This window comes from Phalacrocorax aristotelis, chromosome 4, assembly GCF_949628215.1.
Source record: "Phalacrocorax aristotelis chromosome 4, bGulAri2.1, whole genome shotgun sequence".
Lineage (NCBI taxonomy): Eukaryota > Metazoa > Chordata > Aves > Suliformes > Phalacrocoracidae > Phalacrocorax > Phalacrocorax aristotelis.
In genome coordinates, this window is record NC_134279.1 from 70352424 (window position 1) to 70377419 (window position 24996).

At 38.6% G+C, this 24996-nt stretch overlaps 1 protein-coding gene across 1 annotated transcript in view; it reads right to left on the bottom strand.

Moving 5' to 3' along the window:
* The window catches only part of EVC2 (EvC ciliary complex subunit 2), an 81121-nt gene that overhangs the window by 24087 nt on the left and 32038 nt on the right, over nucleotides 1-24996 (bottom strand). Inside the window, 6 exon segments of the mRNA XM_075091885.1 lie at nucleotides 554-754; nucleotides 3746-4210; nucleotides 5477-5636; nucleotides 11102-11277; nucleotides 13579-13818; nucleotides 16727-17051. Coding sequence (XP_074947986.1) covers nucleotides 554-754; nucleotides 3746-4210; nucleotides 5477-5636; nucleotides 11102-11277; nucleotides 13579-13818; nucleotides 16727-17051 — 1567 coding nt within the window.

Below are 24996 nucleotides of genomic sequence, written 5' to 3' on the forward strand. Positions count from 1 at the left end.
GTACAGTTAACCCAAATTAGAAAACATAACCGAACAAAACGAAAGCAAGGGAAAGTTCTTATGATGGTACTGGATACAATTTGCACAGGAAACACTTTTCTTCCTCCTATTTAAGAGTTGAAAATAATTTAGGATTCCACAGGTTTTATATTTTACTGAAGGAATTAATGTTCCTCACCGCTTTCCTACACGGACAAGACAGTGTAGGAAATTCCCCTAAAAAACCTCCCTAAACCTTTCCTTGATTTAGTGCCAAATTTAGTACTGTGTAGGGGCTGCCATCTGCTTCTTTATACCTATGCCTTCTTCTTGGGAAAGCTGGAGGACATGCAAGCAGCAGAAATATGCAGGCGTACGTGAAGAAAATATTTATCCAACTGCTACCCAAACCATTATCTTTAAGGTCCACTGACCGACACAGACAGGACAAGTGTGCACCGCTGTCACACCTATGTAGAAGCTCTGGACCCAGATCTGCAGCTGAGGCCAACAACCTGCAGATACACCCGTGAACCCTTTGCACATCCCCACACTGATCCCACACCATTCCCACCTGTTTATTGGTCATTGCTAAATTCTGGTCGACTTTCAGCAGTTCTCTGTCCCTCTGCTCTGCCTCGAAAGTCTGAAGCAAGGTTCTTGCTCTTATCTTGGGCCAAGACAAGCTACTGTCCATCTGAGAGAAGCAGCAGTGCAGCTCTTGCCTCATTCTTAGCAATTCCTCTTCTGATAGCGAGAGGGGTGAACTTAGAAGCTGCCTGTTAAAAAACCAAAAGCCATTTGCTCTTCAGTTGTACAGGAAATTTTACATAAAAATGTAAGAGACGTGCACACAAATACTTTACATGGCAATGATCATCCTCTATTGTCTTATTCATACATAAGTTAATGATTCCACACATAGGACTGAGCTGCTCAGCTTTTGCAAAATATCCTTGAGGATACTTAAAATTCTGCATACTGAACTTCCTGGAATGGAAAACTTCATTTTAAAGGGGAAACAAGTTTTTGAATATTTAAAAAAAATAATTTAGCACATCTCCTGCACAGAATCCTTCCACCTCTTCAGAAAATACAAACCCTGAACTTAGGGCTGAAATCGAGATAAAAGCTTCCAATAAAGCCTCCCCGAGCTGTTTCACAGCACTTAGAAGTCACAGCTACTGAGAAGGGCTTAAAAAAAACAAACCACAAAACCCAAAACCTATCTCTTTATAATAAACTCATATATGTCATCTCTCCCATCACCAAGTTACAAGGGTTCCAGCTGTTCTTTGTAAAAAAGCTTTTAGCAGTCTGAACAGCAAAGAATATATTTTAGCAGCAATTTGAATCACTCAAAGTTCCTGTTTTGTAGAAGGCAGGTTCTCAGCACTGAAGTCTGGGGAACCTATTCTCAGGTCAAGCTGAAATTGACTTAAAAATAAAGCATGCTAAAGCCTAAATTATTCTTCCAGTTGTGATTAACCTTAGGCTACCTTTACCACCTTATCTTATGGCTGAAGTATTTCCTTAAGAGTATTTAAAAAAAAAAGCATAATTTCTTGTTTGGAAATTTTCTCTATTTACCCAAAAATACATTTGTATTTAAAGCATGAACAGTATATTTTTAACAAAGTAGTTTTATCCTAAAAAATATATTATACTGTATGTTCCCTTAGGACTGATGCTTTTATTCAGTATATCACGGGCCTATACCACCTCATCATTTCACTAAAAATATTTCTGAACTTAGAAATCCTTATTTCTGTTTACTGATTCAGCAAAGTACAGCTAAATCCTAAATCAAAACATTTTAAATGCATATAGTTTTTCTCTTCAAAAACTTACTTTAAGGCAATACTACTCCAAGCAAGCATTTACAGTATACTTAACCTTTTCTCATGTTGCCTTAGACTTTTAGAAGTAAATCCATACTACATATCCATATATACAGATATATAGCCAGAGATATACAGGAAAATACAGTAGAACATAGCTTTGCCATGTCCATGTTTAAAATAGACTTTGAGCATTAATGAGCTTCATAAATATTTTGGACTAACTCATAGACTGTTTCATAAGGAACAAAGATAAAAAGCTATCATTCAAAATAATTATTTGTGAAAACTAGATAGTAGATGAGAACACAAACATGAAAGCTGGCATCTGTCATCAAAATATCAAAATTGACAGTGGACTGAAGATAAAGACAGTGACAGAATTTAAGGGGCTTTTGACAGGACAGTTGTGCAAATGCTTCATTTCTTCTATGTATTTTCCAGTATTTTATAAAAAAAACCAAACAGCTTACTGTTGCTGTAAATAAAGATAGCATTTAACAAATACAACAGGTGACACTGCAGGCTGGAACACAATTATAATGGAATCTTAAGTTAGAAATAGGAAAGACCTGCTGGGGCATACAATCTACTTTCTGGCTCGTGCAGGTCTGCTCACAACAATATAAATAAGAGATAATAAGGTAAGCTAGAAAATTCATTGAAATGGCTCATAGAAATAATTTAAAACGGAGAATAAAATACAAAGGCCTTGAAATTAGAATGAAAACAAGAAAAAATGATTTTTTTATTTTAACAAAGCAAACATGCAATGGGCAAGGTTTCTTTTCATATTTCTTTTATATGGTTTGACGCTTTGCAGCAGGCAAGCTTACAGATATGCTGTCTGGCAAATCTGTTTGGCTTTAAAGAGGAGACATAAAGGAGAAACCTTAACTAATACTTTTTTTTTGTCCTCCTGCTGTTCAATTTCTCATGCCCAGTACGTTTGCTCCAGGGCAGACAGCCTAATTTAGGTTTGCCTGTTTCAGTTGCTTCTCCTAAAGCTGCAATTTTGACAGAAAACTATTTTTTCATGTTCCCATGTCTCTAAAAATGTCTGTTGTTAAATGGACATTGTATAGTAAATGCAGTAGTGTAAATATTTAGGTAATACAATGACTAGTCATAAATGTACTTGAAAGCTAAGGAGAAATGGCAATGAATGGTGCAAATCTCTCGGGACCTTGCTGCCCAGTCCGAGTGGCACTATGCATGTCAACTCTCGGCTGCAGCTGCGGCCTCTGGCTGAGCAGTCTCCCAAAGGTGGCAAGTCTATCGCTCGCTTTCCCACCTCCCCAGGGTCCCTTTGTAGCAGGCAGCGATAGCCAAGACATGTGACCGGGGCCAGCAAAACTCACCCTTGCTATGACACCTCTCTGGCTGGGGGCTCGGTGCCAGGGGCGTTTTGTCAGCAAGCCAGATCGGCCAAGCGTGAAGCCCATGAGCTGGAGAAGTATCCTACTGTGCTGTGTATTTATGAAATACGGCTAAATGCTGTGGCAGAACTTAAAATGAGCACCCAAGAAGTAAGGCTTGCCTTGCAGCTGGAGGAAATATATCGAAACTGAACATGGGGCTAATCAGGCCTGACATACTAAATGACATTTCCAAAGTGCTGGACCTCTGAGAACAGACTGAGAATAATAATGAAAGATGCGCAAGTGAAACCTGACACGGAGTGAACAGAAGTATAAAAACACTCCACCTTTTGGTTTCAAAATGGCTGTTTCCCAGGATTTCCACTGCAGCACTATGAGTACTGGCTCACCCGCCAGCACTGGAGGGGTTGAACACTTGCGAAAAATCAATTCCCAAGTGCATGTAAGAGAACCAATCATTAGGAATTATACCCAGACAGGTATGAAAACTCCTAGTTCATCTCTATTTGCAAGAATAACTAAGAAAAGAGTACAGAGAGATACTTGCATGAATACTGATTGTTCCCAGCTCCTTAATTTTTTTTGTTCTAAAAGGCTCGTCTCCAGTTCTTGGCTCAGCCTCTGCCTGGTGAGCTGAAGCAGCTCTTTAGCGGTCGTGCTCCTGTCACGCTCGTCCCTTTCAAGCTGTTCATGTTTAACAACCATCTCTTTTTTATGCTCCTCCACAGCTTCCAGCAGGAACATCTTTGGCACACTGAGCTTTACCAGTTCTTGCACAAATACTCCATACTGAACACGTTTAAGCTCTTCAATGGCTTTCTCTGTTAGACTAAATAGAAGCTCTTTCAGCTCTTCACTTGCCTCATTGTCAAGCTTTTCAGTAAGTTCTTCAAATTCAATGGTGTGATCAGTCAGAAGATTTTTCCAGTAGCTCAGATAGTAAGTGACCTCCTTAGTAGTTTTGAAGGGGTCTCCAAGTGACAGCTGCTCCTTCCGATGCTCTTTCTGCTGATTCATTTACCAAAAGGAGGAACAAGGTTAAGAGAAGGAACATCTCAAATTCTAGGTCTTTAAATGTGTATTTCGTTGCAACGTAAAATTTGATACTTATGTTTATCAGTATTCTCAAACTGCTTTTCAGTGTCCAGAGACTTACCTAGCCCTCAACATGATGGCTTTGCGTGCATCTAGCAGGCCTGTGATAATTTAGACTATTGTTAGATAGATGGGCTAACACAGGCCTGTGATAATTTGGATTGTTCCTACATGGAAGGGGTAACACCTAAACAAGTGCATGATCTTGTGGTTTGACATAATCCCAAATGCCTGAACTGTAATGATCTGTCAGCGTTCCAGAAGTGAATCTGGATCAAATACCAAGGAAGAAAAAGAAGGAATAAAATAGAAAGAAAAAAAAAAAAGAGGGGAAAATAAAAGGTTGGGGTTTTTTCCCTATCTTACAGCATACAGCTCCCTATACGGAGAATAAATACAACAAATGAAGTCTCCAACATTATACCTGCTGTCTCTTCTTGCACTGGTACCTGTTAAAGAGCAGAAAACACTAGAACACTATCCCACAGAAGGTTAAGTTACTCTGCCCTAATTTTGGTCATCTAAAGAAATATCACCTAATCCAAGAAGACTTTTTTTTCTACATACTTTAGGCAGAGAACAATAGGGACCTCTGGGTAACAACTTCCTTCCATTTATCTCAGATAATCTGCAAGTCATCTTCCATTACGAGATGATTTGGAGCTCTTGGAGTTAGCCTTGATTTTTAGATGGCTGACGTTAAGTGAAGTGTGTCCCACCACAAGAAGCCACAGGTACAGCATCTTTTAAATAGTTTTGTAGCTAATTTTAACTATGCCGTAGAAGTCACTCAATCACACATATCCAGGAAACCCATAGAAAAGGACGACTGTCACAGATCTGTGCCATCTCCCTCACCGATTCCAGAACCTCAGTTGGCTTTTGCTTGTCTGCACATTACAGGATTGTCATAACCCCCTTGCTCAGATTAGGCTAGGCAGAGGGGCTTCACAAGTTTCTCCAGTTATATTACTTTCTTGCAGGTTTTTCTGAACAGTTATTAACTACTGTAAAATTAATACAGCACATGGCAGTACACAGCTAAAAACAACGGACACATTTTCATCCATGCTCCTGTCAGTGTTGATCCCTGTCCTAAGAACTACACTTTATTTTTCAATTCATTCCTTTTTGACTCATGATAAGCCCTATAAAAATAAATATACTGGAAATAATTACCTTTTGTAGCATTTCCCGCCTGTGCTTGGTAATGAGTTTCTGGCGAAGCTTTTGCTTTTCTTGTTTTAAATCATGATCAAATTTCTGTTTAACAGAACTGATTTCAGCCTCAGCTCGGTCCAGCAGCACTCCCAAATGACTTTCAGGTAGATGACCTGCTCTGTAACAAGAGTGTTTGAAGGCTCTTATCCCAAATTCTTAAAAGCAAATGGATATTTGAGGCAATTACTACCATAATAAGGCTCAACAAAGCAGCAGACACACAGAATGATGTTTGTTTCTTTAGGAATGATACCTGGGGGATCAAACAAGCAAGTGGATAACAGAAAGATAATCTTAGAGATGAGCGTAGAATCGAGGCAGTTTGTGAAGGTAGAGTGAAGATATATGAAGAAGGAATGGGAAGAAGGAAGGAAGGGAAGGCAACTGCAAAACTAATTATATATCAGTTAGTAATGTAAGCAATATTCAAATGAGACATTTTAAACCTTATCTATTATTCATAATATTTACATTTTTCATTTAATGCCTCTGGAATGCAATTCTAGATGTCTATTATAACTCCTTCTCCTCAATTAGAAACAATTTTCTCTTTAAAGGATGTAATTTAATCAAGTAAAAGCTATTAAAATTATTTGAGATACAAAGCAATCATATCTATTAAAAGACTTATATTCAGATTTCCTATTACAGTTACATAATCAGAAAAATTAGAAAGATTTCAGACTAGTGAAATACAATAATCTAACCGTACATATTCTCAGTCTTAAACACAAAGTGCTTTCAAATGGAAGTTTAAGACCGTGGTCTACCTCCAGTTGCTACAGTACTTAATTTCAAAGCGTAAGCAAGATCCCAGCCATGCCTGCAACAGTTAGAAAAACCTCCTTCTCCATGAACGCAAACTGAATTTAAAAAATTACCTGCTATTGTATTCACACCAGAAAATTCCCCAATCTTTCTCAGACAACAGAAGAATAAAAGGACACCTTAATTCAGACCAGGCTGTTGGACATTTTTGAGTTATAATTTCTAACATTAGACACAGTGGACTTCCAAAATGTGGGGCCGAAAAGGTCAACATGGACCTCACACCAAATCCTGACCTGAACCTGGATGTTCTCCAAACACTTTCTCACTGCAATAGAGAAAAAGAGAGATGTGCTGGAACCACCCAGCAAATGAAAGATACAGGAAAAGCCATGCAACATAGAATGACTAGAAGATAAAATATACCTACCTATTCTTAGGATGGGGCAGGCGGGGGGGAAGCCTACATTATTTCAGTTTCAGGTTGTTTACTTAGAGATCCAACATGTCCACAGCTCAAACTGAAGGTGATGAAATACTGTAAAACCCATCTATTTTTTTATTTGGAACCTACTTATTTAGAAATCCCAGATAACAAAAATAATGGGGAAAACACCCACCACCACATAAGTACATTGGAGTTTATGTGGCAACTTACTTACATTAAGCAGTATTACAGTAATTCCTAGAAGGCTCAATCCTGGCAAGACACCTTCATTTCTGGTTTTGTATAAATACAGTATAAAAACAATTACAATATTAGAATTAGAAGGTGTTCTGTTCCCAAAGGAGTCTGAACTGAAACACAAAATAAAAGGAGAGGAGGATAACAAGACAGTACAGACTGTATGATAAACTGCTTGGTCTCAGCATACCCATCTAATCACTGAAGAAATGTGCAGGCACATCTTCAATGTCTTTGAACAAGGAGAATGTTAATGAAGGAGAATACTGCAGTAATGACAGATTATGTTTACAGGAGATCCTCCCAAATGCAGCAAGCGCCATGGAAGAAACAGATGAAGCACGTGGCTGATGGCAGCAGTGTTATAGGTCAAGCAGAGGCATACCTTGACTTCTCTGTACTGCTCGAAAGCCAACAAAATTAGGAGAAAGTACTAAGTGAGTGCACTAAAAGTAAGTAGTAGTGGTTTGTATTTGATGCTGTGGAGAACTATCTAAGTGATGTTGGACTCCAGCAATGGAAGATTGTTTTATGAAAGCTAGACGAGGCACAGGAGAGTCACTAGGACATAAGGGAGATAGATATGAAGCAGAAAAGTTGTACTAGCCTGGATATACATGGAGGCTGAAACACAACACTGTACAGAGACTATACAGAGAGAATCTGCAAGATGGTGCCCAAGTTACTCTGCTTCAGCTACTTCAGGATTTCACCTGCTGAACTAGCATCTTGCTGGTGCCCAGACCAAAATTTAGGTAAATAATTCAGACCACTAAATGCTCCACATAGCAAAATGCTACAAGCAGACAAGGTTTTAAGCATTATTAGAAAACTTTATACTAATGCATTACTGCTGGAGGCATTCACTTTCCAATACCAACCCACCGAAAGGTCCAGGACACTGTTCAGAAAATTACTTTGCTTATAACAACGTCCCTATAAACAGAGATTATTCAGAAGAGTGAGAGACCAATATGAGATGTTTTGCTTTGAAGTTTTATGTCAAAGATAATCAATTGCCTACTTTAAAGAACACAGTTCACAAGGAATGCTTGAGGTCTTATAAAAACTAAAATTTAGGGAGAAATGCATAAAGGAGCTTGAGTTGTTTGTACCTAGTGAGTCAGCAGAACTGAGATTCAGTTTTTAAGAGGCCAAAGAAGGGTGAAAGCTTCTTATGAATGAGCAGATACTGGCAAAAGAATGATGCAACATGTTACAGCTCCTATAGTTCAAAAACCTTGAGAACCTCGTGCCTCTGGGGATAGCCAGAACAACCCAGGATAAATACCGCTTCAGGTATCACCCTCCTGCACGTTTATTCTTTAAGGAAAAACACAAAAAGCCTAGCTAGACATCCCTGAAATCTATCATTACAGATATTTTAAAACTTGCTTTCCTGCCTTTTGTCACTGCAGTCCATGGACTTGATTTCCAAAGGTACTGAGTACCTACAGCCAGTCCTGACAAATGGGACATTTTACATAAATACCATCTTTAAAAAGCCCAGCTTGAAAACTGGCAGCTCTATTTCATTTAAAATATTCACAACCCTCCCTAGAATTGGTTTGATTTTGTCTTTTATAACCTTTATTTCTGGCCACACAATCTTTTTCATGTTAATTGCCTTGCTATCTGATAAATTTTAAACATCCTATCAAGCTCCATTTTTAAAAGACCTCTCTCCTCATCATTTATCTGGTGGTTTACGTATCCCTGGATCCGTTTTGCTGTGGTATATATAATCCACATCTTTTCTCAGTTCCTCTTTTCCATACAAACAGTTCTGCATTTTAAAATTCCATTTATAACACTGAGTTTAAGGCATGCTATTAGAGCTGGATACAGTAGGGTAAGACAGACCTGTACCTATATTTAGACAAGCGGATTCAATGCTAAAGTGAAAAGTAACACGACATTTTGGATACAAATTTAAAGTACAAGCCATTCAGACCAGACTTCTGTTGCTGCTCAAATTTTAATGCTCCAATTTGTAAAAACTCCCCAAATCACTTTATAATTAGAAACTAAAATAACTTCCTCAGGGTTCACACTAGGATAATTCCATTTGCCTGTAGAAAAAGACTAGCAAATAATCTGAAATACTACGTTCTGGAGTTTTATAATCTCAACAGCTAGAGAATGAGTAATAACGTAACAGTTTGGCCAACATTTGCCTGAAAGGAATTCCTGCCACAGTAGGTGTGGAAGGTTGAGGGAAAATAACTAGTTCTAGTCCCAGAAAGTCAGATGGGATTGCTCCTCTACAAATGCTGTCTCCAACTATGGACACCTTTCCTTTGTCTGCAGAGTACTATAACCACTGCATACTCTGAGAAGTTTAATAGCAGAGTGCTAGAAAAATTAATTTTTCATCTTGGTAGTGATGCTTATTGGTTTTGGAAGTTTTTGGGTAGGTTTTTTTCTTTGGTACATTTTTTGGGATCAGATCCATGAGGTCTTGGATTACTAATACCACAAATTTTTTTCTCTGATTTGTAGTTGATCTGTTTTGTGACTGTTAGGTGCAAAAATAGGCATTAAACAGTGAGGAACATGTTTTTCCAGCTTGAGAAGTCTCAGTTGTTCGTGGCAATGATTTAAGCCATGGATGTAGTGGTCATGCAGATGAGAGTTTCTCACGAAGGCTTTTCACATAACCACAACATCTGTGAAAACATCTCAGATCATTTCTCATAATCCAATTCCAAAGAGAGGCATGAACTGATGGAAGGGGAATCTCTGTGAAAGGGGTATCTGGATTATATTTCCTGTGCCAAGACATTTATTTTTGTTTTTGAGCCACACAGCTGCAGATGTTAGTAAAATAGGCAAAGCAGTGCAAGCATACTTGAAGAGCCTCTCTCAGATCAGAATATTGAGGCTAAACTTAGGGTATGATTCCAATGAGGCAGCACGCAACACAATCAAAAAGCCAAACAAGGAAGTTATAAAAACACACCACCCAGGTAAATTACTTTATTGTATCAACAGATGCGATCTTCAGTAGCTTTTAACAGATTTCCTGCTTCCTAACATTAAATTACTTTTAAATTAAGTCAACATTATGAAAGAACCACAGTGTAAAGACTGCTATGTATACTTGCTCTCTTAATGCACGTCCCACATGTTGTCAGTGATTGACACTAATATAGACATCTAAAAGATGCAAATAAAGCTGCATGCACAGGATCAACAGCAGCAGTGCTAGGCTTTTTCCTGCCCACTAATGTATTTTACTGCACTGGCATGCTCCTGAGTAATCTCTCTGTATGCCAAACTAAGATATGCCACAGTTCTTTGGGTGGTCGCAAGAGGTCTCTCTCAGTGCTCCACATTGCTACGCAATTCTAAATAACTATGTCTCTGGTAAGTTACCATTTCTATCTCTCCACCTTTATACCACAAGTGTCCTAGCATAGAGCATTTGAATCAACCTGGATCTGGTGTGATATCCCAAATAAATTGAGTGTATTACAACAGTCCATTTCAAGGTCTAATTTTTACTTCATCTGAACTTTACTTTTTAATATTCCCTGCAACAGGTGTATTCTCTGCTAGTCAAGATCTTCGTCAGTTACATTATTTATAAACTTAGTCAACTTGCTTTAGAAAATATTCATGCTTTCCAGCTTCAGACTGTACATCTAGCTCCGCAAACACATGCAATCACAGGTGAATGAAAATTGTTCTTTTTTGTTAAATCCTGATATTTGCACATAAAGAACCAAGACAAATGGTCTTAACTGCCACATGTTCCAATGGACTCTGATAGGACTTTTCATATGACTGGGGACTATTTACATTAATAATGAATATATAAAGACATTGAGACTCTTCCATGAGCTGGGTTCCAGCTGAAGTCAGATGACAAACAGGTACTACACATGTTCCCAGCAATTGATGTCTGTGCTGTACAGTGTGGACACAGACAACAAAACCTCACCTTAGTGTCTGCTGGCATATTAACTAAGTCATCAGTTACAAAATATTTTCTTAGAATTAAAAGACAACTTTTTAATGCACCTTTCCTGCTAGGTAACATAGACAAAAAGACTTCTGAAGAATATTCTACTGTCTTTCAGATAACGTAGTCAAATGGCTGTCAAGAAAACAATTGAGGTATTTACCTTTCCATCTTATAAATGAGACTTGATATCTGCGTTGCTGCTGCATTTATAAGAGCAGAGGCTTGAGAATCCCTTAACTGTATCTTACTTATAAGATACTCTCTGTAAGCAAACCTTCTATTCAGATGATATTTCTTGCTAGCTTGCAAAAAATCCATTAGCTCTTCGATGTCTCCCTGCAGGAAAGAACACAAACAAATATATTTAATTAGATGTAACGTTAATTTCAGCTAACACCTGTGCATATCAGGCCAGATTTGTTCATTAATAGCGCAAAGTTAAAAAGCTCTTACAAGTGAAAACCAATAAGCTTATATAAACTTAACTCTAATGATAATATAAAATTATTACTGTTATTTCAACAAAAGAAAATAAATAATGTGCTGAGCTTTTGGCCTGAATACCTCAACATTGTGTGTACTCCCCTGAGTAGTTAGTGCACCTCCTGAGAGCCCTGAATTAACAGGTCATTTAATCAGGTGCCCACAATTAAATACACATTCAACCCTACCAGCGTGAGTAGAACTGGTCCTGATTAAAGTTATCTACAGGCTAAAAGGTCTTCTTGAATTGGGACCTGAAGACAGCATGTGTTCAGTAACAGCAGTAAGTGGCATCATGTCCTCCTTTCTTTTTTTTCCCCTTTCTTTTTCCTTTACAATGTATTGTATGAATAAATAAATAAAGGGTAACATTTTCAAAGGCATCTAAACTGACTTTAAAGCCAAGGATAAGTCTTCCACCTGTGTCCAGTAGCATGGGGAAAGCCAAGCCCACTGCACGCAGGCTGGCATAGAAGTTCCTGCTTCCAACAGCGGGAAATGGGAAGGGTTTAGGTACCTATAAATGAGTCTGGTAGAGACCAGAGGCAGGTGCACAATGGTCTGTCTACAGCAGACATTCTGCTAGCATCAGGCAGCCAAGACAAGATCTGATACTTAGGTGACCCACGTCTGAGCAGCCAAAACATTGTCAAAACCTCTTTCACTTGCTGTGTCTTCTGCTGGATGCTCAGTTGACTTTTGCACAAGTGCTTGCTACATCTGACAGTGGCCTGCATCTATGTCTGACTGAGATCTCACAGGGCATCCAGTTTTAAGAGTGGGCATTACATGTTTTGACACCTACTTTCCAGATCACAGAATCACAGAATCCCAGGTTGGAAGGAACCTCAGGGATCATCTAGTCCAATCTTTCTAGGAAGAGCAGAGTCTAAACAAGATGGCCCAGCACCCTGTCCAGACGACTCTTGAAGGTTGCTTTTTAACCTCCAGGCCCTCAACCTCTAGGAGCACAACAGTCACACTCTTCTTCAAGAAGCAGCCAGAAGAACAATTCCCAGAATTCTTGGAACTAGGACACTTTCTTTCAACACAAATGGAGTAAAAAAAAAAATAATATAAACAACACAAAAACCACCACCCCAAACCCTTGAGGAAACAACTCAAGCTATTCTGTTGCAAAAGGCTTAAAATGTAACTGAAACCCTGAAACCACAACTAAAGTTCCAAACATGTTCTTCATCAGCATCCCCGACCACATAAGATAGAGATACTCAGCCCTCGAAGTACAAAACCATAGCACTTCAGACATGCCACAGTTTCAATAATCTACATGTACTGAGCCCCCCAATCCAAATATCTTCTGAAGGACATAAAAAAACATGATGCCTAGGGGGTTTTGAAAATGCCTATACAGAAAGGCCTCCAAAGGTATTTACCGTTCATTAGACAGCATCTGATCTCTTTTAGAAAATGCCATTCATAAAACAGATTTAGGTACCTAGCTGTTCTCTTAGTTGCTGAAGTCCCTTTATCTGGTCTGAAATTACTTTTGAAAAATGGCACTTTGGCCTTTCTGTACCATGCTGATGGCCTCATTAACACCGGCAAGGGTAGACCTTGAACCAGAAGTTTGCTGCACAAGTGCAAATCTGCTCTCTGACCACCTTGTTGGGGAGGGCTTAGTTTCAGAGCTGCACCAACAGAGCTTTCAGTAGCTAAGCAGAGCTGCAAGATGTGCAGATATATCAAATTATTCACTGCAAAACTGGGGATTTATATTACACAATTTCCCACTGCATGGTTTAAAAACATGTCTACTCTTCTTTCTTTTGCACGATACAGGTGAGCTACTGGTCTTATTTTCCCTGAGCAGTAAAGTCAAGCTTTAAGCACTTGGGTGCTTTGGAAATATTACCCATGAAAACAGAAGTCAGCACTAAGCACATAATGTTGTGGCAAATACATCTAACTTACTGTTGTAGAAAAAGGCTGTGCGTATGCACCAATATACAGTTGTGTAGATGTCTAGATGTGCATAATGATGGCATTATACTTTTTAAAATTCCTCCTAAGGAAATTAGTTATAAAAGCTATAACATTTATCCCAAAACATATTTCCTGAAATATTTCTTAAAAGTTACTGTGGGTTTGTATTCTATAATTAGGTTAGGAGTGGAATTATCATCCTCTAACCTGTATTTTAGAGTAATCTTCCACTAATGTTTTAGCTGCTTCCAACTTCAGTTCTCCCTTGAAAGTAGCATTTGTTATTTGTGTAAAAAAGATATTATGGAGCTCCTTTCTCTGGGTAACAGCCAGCTGTCTATAAGCCTTTGCAAAATATTCCTCCTGCTTTACCAGAAGGAACCTCTTCAGGTGGTCCTGCTCCAGTCTCTGAAGTCTATCCAGAAGACTTCTGTATTCTACAGCAGGCTGCAAAGAAGAGAGAAATAAATATGTTGAATATTGAAAATAACTTCAAATTTATTTTAAAGTATCAATGCTACTAGCTCGTACATATTTTACACATACTCTGATTACTGTCATTTCAGGTTTGAATGAAGGCTAATACTAAATCAGTGTACACTTTCCATGGTTTTCACCTGTTTGGAATGACAAGGGTTGTATAGCTGTCAATCTCTAATCCAGATAACACTTCCAAGGCATAATGAAGTCTTTTTAGAATTTAGAAGCATTATTTAAGATATATTAGACGAAACAGCATGAAATTCAACAAGAAGACTGTATATGAAATTAATTTGTTACGTTTCATCAATCCTGAAATCCTATTAAAATTGAATAGACTCATGTAAGTCAGAACAATGAAATACACATACATTTTAAAAACAATATAAATTAGAAAAAACTATTCTACTACAAATCTCAAAGTTCTTATTATTGGTGACCTACTTTATCTATTGGTTTCTACAAGTTAATCCAAGAACATGATTTTAGAGTTACAACAGTGGAGTAGAATTAAATGGCAATTTATTTAAAAGCTTCTTTGCACGAAATACTTTCTCGTAGTTCTCCAGTAAGACTTATATATTCAGAGTTTTAACCTCAGGTGGCATAAACTCATTAGAGAATCAAAACATACATGTCCCACAGAGCAAAGAATGCTTCTTATGCCAGCAGAGCTACCCAACAGTAGCTATGTTGGTCTTGTTCTAAATTTCATACTATTTATCTGGGGAGAACTGTCCTCTGCATCTCACCCCTCAGTCCCAAGAGACACACTGCAGACAGCAAATAATTAATCAAAAAGGGAGGGAATATACATTCTGTGTTTTGGCTGTGAAGGGGAGGAGGTTATTGCTCCAGCTGTTTTTCACTGCTGTCTCTTGGACATCAGTACACCCGCTGGCAGGAGCACGCAAGTGTGGGCCATCTATAGCGCTCCAGCACATCCTTTTGGACCAGATTCCATGGCAAGTATAAAAACAGGTCCTTTTAGACAGGAAAGTGAACGGCAAGACATTAGTATATAACAAATGCATCAGGACAAGTACTGGATTGGCCTTAATTCTTTGATTCCTACCATTCAGGATTTCCAGTATAAACCAGACTGAACCAATAACAATGTATTTTGTGCAAAGAAAAGCCACTTTGCTGAGAGCTTATTTAGTGTGGATTCGCATACTGAGTCTCAGTCAGGTCCCTCTCTCTGCAAAGGTAGGATTTATCTCAGTGAGGTTGAAGCGTTACATAGCTAGTCTAGGCTCTGTCTATAACCAACAGAAGGAAAAAGAGTTCTGCACAGTACAATTCACCTCATCCTTGAAAAGATGTCCACAAGTATCCCTTCCTCACAATCTCTTTTGAGTTAACTCAACTTTCTTCTGTAGTTATCCTACAGATATTTGAAAGCTCCCTAGGGTAACAATTTAAAATTCACCTAGAAACATCAATGAAATTCGACTGGCTCACTAGCCTTATGCCATCAACCTTCTTCACAAAACAGCCTGACAAACCAACGCTCTTCCTGAGCGCCTCAACATCCTGTAGTACCTTTGATGGGTCGTGCTCCGTGAGAAACTTTTGTCAAAACGGCAATTATGAATTGTCATAAAAGTCCTTAACAATTATAGATATATGATATGCAAATAAAAATGTTTGTTTTTTAAAAAAAACCACCACAGAAAAAACCAAAACAACAACCAAACCAAACAAATAACAAACACACACAGATGGGCAAAAACTTAAATACTGTCTACAAAGATAGCATACACAAGTAAGTATCATACTGGTCCAAGGGATTACACTCCTAACATAACTTACTTTGCCTCTATAATGGAGCTGAAACAGGCAGCTGGAAACTCGGCGGCATCACATTCAATACCCACACATCCACCAGTCATCCTCTTAGTACGAGTTATAACATTAGATAACACAAAATATTAACTTGGGTATTTTAGCATTTTAAGCTTACAGATGTGAAATATTCAAAACTTAACAGAATCCTCTCCAGACACATGAAGTAAAAAGAAAAAAAGGGGGGGGGGGAAAGGAAGAGGCAGGGGGAAATCAGTTTTTCTTCAAGTATATTGAATGTTTATAATAAAAGACATGGAAGGCTGGAGCACAATTTTGTACATGGGACGTTGGACTGGTGACCCAGGCTCTATTGCCAGCTAGTGACTGCCTATGAAATCCTGGGTAATGATACTTAACCATTCAGACAGAGATCTTTGAAAGTGACACACATAAGCACTAAACTTACTTAAAGGGAGACTCTAAACTTGTAAGAACATACTCTGCCTTAAATTATTTATCTCGCTATTATCCAGAGGTTATTTCCAAGAGAAATCCACCCCCTGCTGTGCCTAAAATATAGATTGTTCTGCTTGCCTTCACTCGGTTTGGAGGTATATCTGCCTTTGGTTGCACTTATATTCTCATTTTTTAAAAATAAGAATGTCAATATTAAAGATTTTACCTAGTTTGTACATTTATGATGCAGAGTTTGTTCTGCTCTGAGTGCGCAAAATACACACAGTGTCTGACTGGAGTCCTTAGGAACTGCTGCAGTAAAATATAGTAAATAAGAATACACCGTTTTGCAAGCGTTTAAGTGACTATAAAAAAAAAAAAAGACTGTAATGACAATCTTTTGTTTTCAGTGTCCCAGATTTCTGAGATAAATTCATTTCATGATGAAGTAAACCAGAGTTTCTTATTAACAAACATGTTCAAAAATTAAGATGTCAGGGTAGTTAAATTGTACAGCTTTTCTCTTTACTCTTGTAAGGGCACATCTCAGCCATTCTAGCCTAAAAGAGGAACCATCTATATAAAATCATATATCAAGCAAAATATCTTGATTTTATTCCAGATTTACCTTTTCATTCATTTTCTTCATTAATTCCTCAGCCTCTTCATTTGCAGCTCTTGCTTTTTGGCATTGAGCCTCCATTTTCTTCCTAGTTTCCAGATTACATTCAGCTGTTAAAGCCACCATCTTCCTTTCATACTCCTCTTGAATCTCCTTCTCCATCGCAAGAAGCTGCTTTTTGAGAATTGAACTCATCCTCTTCTCCACATGAGGAAAGAGGCTGTGACTTAAGACCATGTTCTTCATCATCATAGCAATCACATCTTTACATATCTGCATCCGATATGTCTCCAGATCAGCATCTGCTCGTGTCAGGCTGGCAACCTCCAGGCTGTAGAAAGGTAATCAGGACTGTTTGAAATCGCAGATTATAGGAAATTTCTATCAGAAAACAAGGATATCTAGATTCATTCGATACTGGGTAACCGAATGGCAGTCAGAGAAGTGCAGGAATATTACAGTATATGAGTTTACTAATCACGATAGCAATCATTCATTAAAAAGCATGGTGAGCCAACTTCTACTACAGCAACTTTAATGAAATATGTCTATTCTTGTATTTCCATTTTAGACAGAAAAAGGAAAGGCATTTTTTGAAACTCAAAACATTCCCTCAAAGGCAAACAAACCCCACCCACCTCACTCCACCCCCCCCCAAAAAAACCCCAAACCACACTTCTGTTGGGAAGCGGATAAAGTGAGTATCTGAATAGTCTATAAAAATTTCACTTTGTAATAGAGGTATAAACTCACTGACCCATCTACATCGATACATCACTGCTTCGTGTTCTGCACTGGTATATTCCCTTCTGTGCAGGGAAAAGGATTGTTTTGATTATGTGCTGATACAAATAAAATAGCTGATACCTTTCTCTCATGAACATTAACAGAGTTTTAGAAAAGAGATTAAAACCAGAGGAAAATACAAGTTTTTTTACAGAATACAATAAATGTCATGTTGCATATGAATACATTCTCATTTATCTTTAGAGTTAATTAAATTGGAATGATAATTATTCTTATTTCATATACTATGAACTATTGTAATTCTATAACTGCCTATTCTGCACTCAATTCAGATTGAAGAATTAGGCAGGTTTTGCCCCTGCATGTCAATTTACATGAACTCACAGCACTGTACACTTCTGGATGTGGATTAAGTATCAAGAATGTCTTTGTGACCTACAAAATAAATTTTTTAAGAGCTTAAATCTATTCTTTTTTTCAGTTAGGCTAAATTATTCGTTTGATTTGTTCCATAGTCAAATCTTAGAATAAATTTCAAATCCATAGAAAAGATCTTGGCAAGATTTGCAAGGTAGTAGAATGATACCACATTCAGAACGTTATACATCAAAGCATGCAAATCTATAAACACTTCACCGTTTTGTCAAACTTTCCTTTCCTTATATATGCAAATAAAGTGTAACCAAATCAGTAATATATTATTATCACTACCCCTCTGTTAAACACAAGAGATGTATTTTCCCCACTTAATTACATCCTGTTGATTTCTAAGTTCTTATTCAGATACCTGAGTAGGAGGCATTAGCTTAAGCTGTGAAAATCTATCTATTGCAAAGAGGCAGAGAGATTTTTCTGTTGCAGTCTCTCAAAACCCCTGAAACACGCTGGTGGTGGCCATACTCGTCTCGGTGATCTGTTGCGGCACTGGCTGGTTAAAGCTGTAAACCCTCCTCATTTTCCCCCTTTTCCTCCCATACAGGAGCAGGAAACAGTGCTGCACGGGGCCAGATCCCTGTGTCTGAAACATTGTGTGCCTGAAACTTTCTTCACAGTAATCTGAAGATCCCATAAAAGCTAATATTTTCAGTAACGTCCCCAAGACAACACAACAATCCAGCTTCTCTGTGCTGTGTACAGAGGGACAGGGCAGGACAGCACCTGCACATAATTTGCCTTCTTTGGTGGTGTTCAGCTACATCCATCATTGAGTCCCCTGGGACACTAACCTGCTCCCCCTGCTTGGGGAGAGTCCTTCTTGCTCCAGGACAGATGCAGAGGACAGGTGATGGCATGATTAAGGGAACAGGATGCTGAAGCAACACAGCAAGCATTTCAACTGGGCAGTGCAGATGCATATTTTTATCTCAGTCTTTCTGTTTACAGAAGTCCCAGGACTTTTGCTGAGCTGCTTACTTACAACAACCAACTTTAAAAAAAAGCCTTTCAGTTTTGTACAAAAACACTTAAACAAAAAGAAGGATCGAAAAAAATGGGAGCTTTATGCTATAACATTTCCCTGATGACTGTCAGGCAGTAATAGGAGGCTCCCATTCTTGAATTCACCAATTCATTACTAGCCTGTAAAATCCAAGCCACTGGATTTATTTTTCTGTTTTAAATCCTGTTTCAAGTCCAGTAGCTCTGATTTAACTGAAGCGTGTCTGTCTTGTGTGTGAAACATCTCATCTTGGTTTTCAAGCATCCCCTAACAGAGAACTAAAGAACACTTTAATTAATTGTTCCACTTGATCATTCCTTTAAGACCTAAAAATGATTACCCTATCCTCAGCTTGAATTTGATTAGTTTTCAACTTCCAACTCTTTTTGTTTGCTGGAATAACAAGTTCCTTAGTTGTTATTTTTCTGTTCATTATGCGTGAACTGATAGATTGTGGTCACAGCACCTACTAACCCTTTCTTACTGAGGTGTTGAAGATTGAATTCCTCATCTCTCTCCCTGGAAGGCAACACTTCACAACTCCACCAGGTTGATACATGGCTTGTTAATACATAACTCGTAACACAACATTTATTTCTTACCACAAATGCAGGATTTTTTTCAGCATGCTCTGAAAAAAAAGATTAAGCCAATCCTCACCCACCTCCTTACTTGTTACTTTTCCAGTCTTCTTCAGCAGTAATCCCAAGAATAAAAGGCAAAACCAAACATCACATTTCCTATTGTTATCTTTCCCTCAGTATTCCCACAGCAATTCTTCCTATTTACTGCAAGTCATTACAGACTAGACCTGATTTCATTTTGAGCAACATTCCCACACTCCTTCTTGCCCACAAAGAGAACTACAGCACCCAGTTAACTCCTCAAGATCATAACACCAAATGCAGGAGGAGCAATAGGTGTAGTTCACCTGATGCTCATGTGCCAGCAAGTGAGTGATGAAGCTGTTAAAATCTCAGGTGTATTTAATCTGCAACTCTCATCCTCGATTTTCCTGAGAGCACATCTGTGAATAAGGCAATGAAGCAGAAAAAGCATGTGAAGTGCTCCACCAATCCAAGGGTGATGGCATGGGGAAAAAGTAATTAGAAGCCAGAGCCCTCCCAGGTCACATCCTGGAGGACAGCAGTCAGACCATTACCTTTTTTCAGTAGCAGGTGAAGAAAGGTTGTGTCTGTAAAAACTTGAAATCTACCTTCCACGTGATGTGCTCTGCTTCTGGTCTGCCTTCTCCTCACAGCAGCCAGGAGTAAGACAAGCTCATCACATGCACCAGAAACCTTGCTTCAAGCTCTTACTCCAAATGAGAGGTTGAGGGCAGCCTTAACAAGCTGCATCAATATAGTCTTGGAGTCTTAGATGCCAACAGTCACTACAAAACAGGAATCCTGTACGTATAATAAACCAAATCCTTTCAAATACAAGTCCATCAGAAGAGCAATGCTTACAATCATTCAGATTAAATGCACAATGTTTTGTGACATCTAGGAAAAAAAATCCTAATCTGACACTCTGTACCTCCTCAAAACGAGGCAGATTTAATAAGCTGCTTTAAATACTCTGCACTCTGCTTGTTACAGCAATTCATGTTTAAAAGGCCTAGCATCTCTTCCTAAGCTTATCTGACCTAAAAGAAACATGAAAGCCAACGAAGTAAAGGTAGCAGATGGCAACCTACTGACGGAAAAGATCAAAACTGTTGGACACAGCATGCAGAGACAGGATGAGGACAGTAGAGAAGGTAGGTTATACAAAAGTAGGGGGGGAGGAAAGGTAAACAGACATGTAGAAAATGAAGCTGCAAACAGCAAGTGTAAAGATTTTTAACTCACTTGAAGAGGAAGAGGATTTAAAGATCTGTCAGAGAAGATCTGGGAGGGGAGAATCCCAGATGCCAAACACAGAGAAGCAGAGAGAGTGCCTGAAGCATGTCTTCCACAGACCTAATAAAAGAATACAGGAAAGCAGCTAGTGTCAGTAAAGAAACAACTACATTTAATTTTAAAAAACCACAGCACCCCACATAAAAGGAAACCTCTCATTAACTACAAAGTAACTGTGTCTTTAAATCTTATTATTCAAATTAGAGGTCCACAAAGGGAATTTTTGAACAGGAGAATGTAATAGCAGCTGAATGTAACAGTAACGGCTTTCTGACACATTTTTAAAACAAATTCAGGGTTCATGAAAATAAGAAACTCCTGTGACACAACCTTATGAGGTCTAAAGGGGAAAGAAACATCAAGCAAACTCCCCTGCTGTGACATTTCTCACCAAAACAGAAAAACTCATCTTTTTTAGAAGACTCATCTCTCATCTGCAAATGGTAGCCAGTTAGTAGCATATGTATTGCAACAGCATCCAGAGGAAACTGGAGCCCCGTGGTAGCGGCTTCTGCAAAAGCATTCCTTCATGATAAACAGTGTTGCCAAAAAGGATGTAGTTTGGGCCGTTTGTGAACCATTTGTGTCTCCACTGTCCCAGATGCCCCACTGCAGCCGTGACCTGGAGCACTGCAGCACAGCAGCTGCATCAGCTCCTGCTGGAGAGGGGAACACAGCTGGGGGTGGACAGATGGACACACAACTGCCCCTAGCCCTGTGGCACCCACTGCTACCCCCTGAGCCAGAGCAGCATGTCTCCTGCATCCACAGGCACAATGCCAATGGGGCAGCCGAACTGAGGAAGGGAAAGGAGAACAAAAAGAAATGTTATGGTCCATGTTGCCTTGTCACACTTCAAAGAAGTGCAGATGGAGAGTGGGTTGGGCAGGGAGAATCATACAGCTGAGACATGAACCAATCTGTGCTACTGCTGGCTTTAGTAACAGTAAGTGAAGAAAGCCAATTCAAGTATAACGGGCATCAAAAGTCTTCAGTTGCAGATGTGGTCTGTTCCCTAAATCACCCGTTCATTGAGGGCTTAATAATACAACATCAATAAGTCGGGCTGTGTTTTCTTTTCCTTCCCGTTTCAGTTTTGTTTGGTTGGTTTTTGGTTTTTTGCTTTTGTCTTTAACTGCTGTGTCAACGTGGACCCTGCGCAGTGCCATAGTTTCCTCCTTTCAGTCTCTCCCTCCTTTTTTCCCCTCCTCTGCTTCCCACACTCTCCTGCTGGGTCCAGCCACAACAGAGATTGCAAACACTTCAGGGCAGGGATTTATGCAGGCTGCAGCAGGACGAGGTGCAAATCTTTGCAGGAGACCAAAACTGTCCGAATTAGAAGCAGAGGTAATGGCACGCGATCTGAACAGCCACCAACAGCTACTGTCTGCTCAAAACCTTCAGGCCTCCCATGCTGGAGCGGGGCGCATTGCCTTTCCCTTGTCTCTACCTGCTGCCAGGCTGGGCACAGCCTGCCTGTCTTAGAGGAGGTCTGAAGATGCTCTGTGCTACACCAGTAGCTGTACTGGCCTGCAGCCAGCTCTGAACTGGGGGTGAGTTCATCCATCAGTCCTGTGACACCATTATACAGCTCAGCGTAAACTCAGCACATCTGAAATATGAGCTTACAGACAATACAGGACATCTCATCAGTAAATGAAATTGCTACAAAAGGTATGCGATGATTATCTAAGGATGCATTCACATGGATGAGTCACAGGTTAAGTTTAGCTTTCCAGAAAAAGCCAAGATCCTGACAAAACCAGAAATAGGATTCTCAAGACATATAGCTAAAAATCTAAAAAAAACCCCGACAAAACTGAAAAAGATGATAAATTAAAAAAAAAAATTATTAATGAACATCTGCCGAAAGCCTAAGCACTAGATTTGGCAGCAGTTTCACTATCAAATTCCTTCAACTCTCCACAGCAATATAAAGAGAGTAAAGGTATTTCAATTCTTAATTAATCTGTTTAAAAAACATTTGAAAAATCCTGCATTTAAGAGACTGAGAACCTCTGCTTTGATTGCAGAAAGTGTAAAAACTGATAAATCAGTGATCTTCAGCAAACCAATTTAATACATGCAACTAGCTACAACACAGCTGTTGCAAGTGAGCTCACACAATGGTATTTCACTGAAAAACTACTCTGCAAAAAGAATGTAAAAAAGACTCCAGTCCTGCTTCCAGTGAAGTCATCATGCATTTTACCATTGATTTTAAAAGCACCAGCTTCAGCCTGGATACTAACAAAAGCATAAATAAATATTACAGTTACATGCATTAATGCCTGAGGATCTTCCAACTTTGCTGTGATCTACCCAGATTCTTCTGATCTACTCAGGCTGGGTGAGTATTCAGATGACAGAAACAGTATGAGACAGCAATCATCTTTCAAAATGTTATGGAATAAAGCATCACCAATAGCACTACTCTCAAAAGCAGACTGTTTTCTAGATGAGATAAATTTTTCTATGTGGACAGCAGAAATGACCCATATAATTCTGAACACCATTTCTTCATAGCTAGCCAACATCAAAGCGCCAAGTTTTAGATGAAAAAAAGATATATATTCATTCATTTCAAATGATTTGTTTTCTTCAGTTTCCCTGTCTTACAAACTCCTATCACTTATTAAGAATTTGAGTTTCTCTGGTGAAAAAAAAATGTATCATTTACACACTTGTCAAGTTTATAACAGTACTGATAACACAGAACCACAAATGCATTGTTTCAGGTTCACTCCATGTGTATTCACTGTATCTTATTGTTATATCCGTGTGATTATTATGTATTGACGTATACCTGCATTGTACACATTGCACAAAAACAGAGCAATGAATATACCCTCCCTTCAAAGATTTGAAAATTTAGATCACCCTTTTTAGAAGTTATGAAATACAGAAATTTAGCTCCTCTTTTTTTTTTTTTTTTGTACTAACAATGTAACTATTTCTCACCATTTTCTATGTAGGAATATTCAGGTCTAGCTGCTATGACAATGTGATCTTTTATTCTTACTTTCCATTTGAATTCAGGGTTAAAAAAACTTCATATTTGCTCCCTAGCAAATCAAATTGAGATGAACAGCAAGAAATTTACATTTAGAAAGAAAAAGTGAACTTCTAATATGGTAGTAAATTGGCTTTGACTTTTCTGTCAAGGCTCTCTAAAGACAGTTTGATCCTGTTCTCTAATACATTGGCCTCAATGCCCTCTACCATCAGAAAGAAAATCAGCTGCGATGCATACATATTACTTAATGATTTCCCAAAATAATTGGCAGTATGTATTGCGTAGCAGCAAGCATGCTCAAGTTCAGCTAGGGCTTTGCCAGACTCAAGGAAGCACAGCTGTACAAAATGAGGATGAAAAAGAAAAGGTGTAGTGGTGGAAAGCTATTTAAAGTAACTAAGTTGCCTTTAACGTATCTGTATCTTCTGAGACTATCATAGTCTCAGCATGGTCAGACTTCATCCCCCCATTGGACACAAACCCTAACTGCTCAGCTCTCTTCATATTCTGTTCTAGACATACAGAATAAGAGACCATAACATTTTGGAACATGATCTTCACGTCAAATATTCAGATTATATAGCTGCTTCTCATTAGCATTCATTGCCAATGGGCCAATATTCAGGAACATACACAGTAAGGAACCTACTGAGAATAAAAGCCAAGCTATTTTGCTGCATAATGTACATTGAGGATATGACTTATTAAGACAAAACTCACAAAGTGAGTAACTAAAAAGCTTCCCTATGAAATATTAAAAGTATGTTTTGTTCTCTAGCCAATCCTCCTGACACTGCAAACTGTCTACACCCCAAAGATATCCCTGTCCATAAATATTGAAGACATGCTCCTAATGTATTTGCTAAACAATTTGGGACTGTCACTTCGTAGAAGACATTAACTATTAACATAGCTTTACATTGTAAAGAAAACAAAAATATCCCACGGCTCTTAGTTTCCTGAGTAATTTTCTCATCTGTGTCTGGACAAAAGAACAAAGCACCAGAATGATTCCAACCATGTTTACTACCACAGTGCAATTTAAAAAGGATGTATCAATTGTGTTGGCAAGCTTATACGTATGCCATGCAGAGAAAATTACACATAGCTGCACCAATACCTGCAGAAGGAATTATCAAACTAGTGTACAAGCAAGATGTTGTTGGTTGGT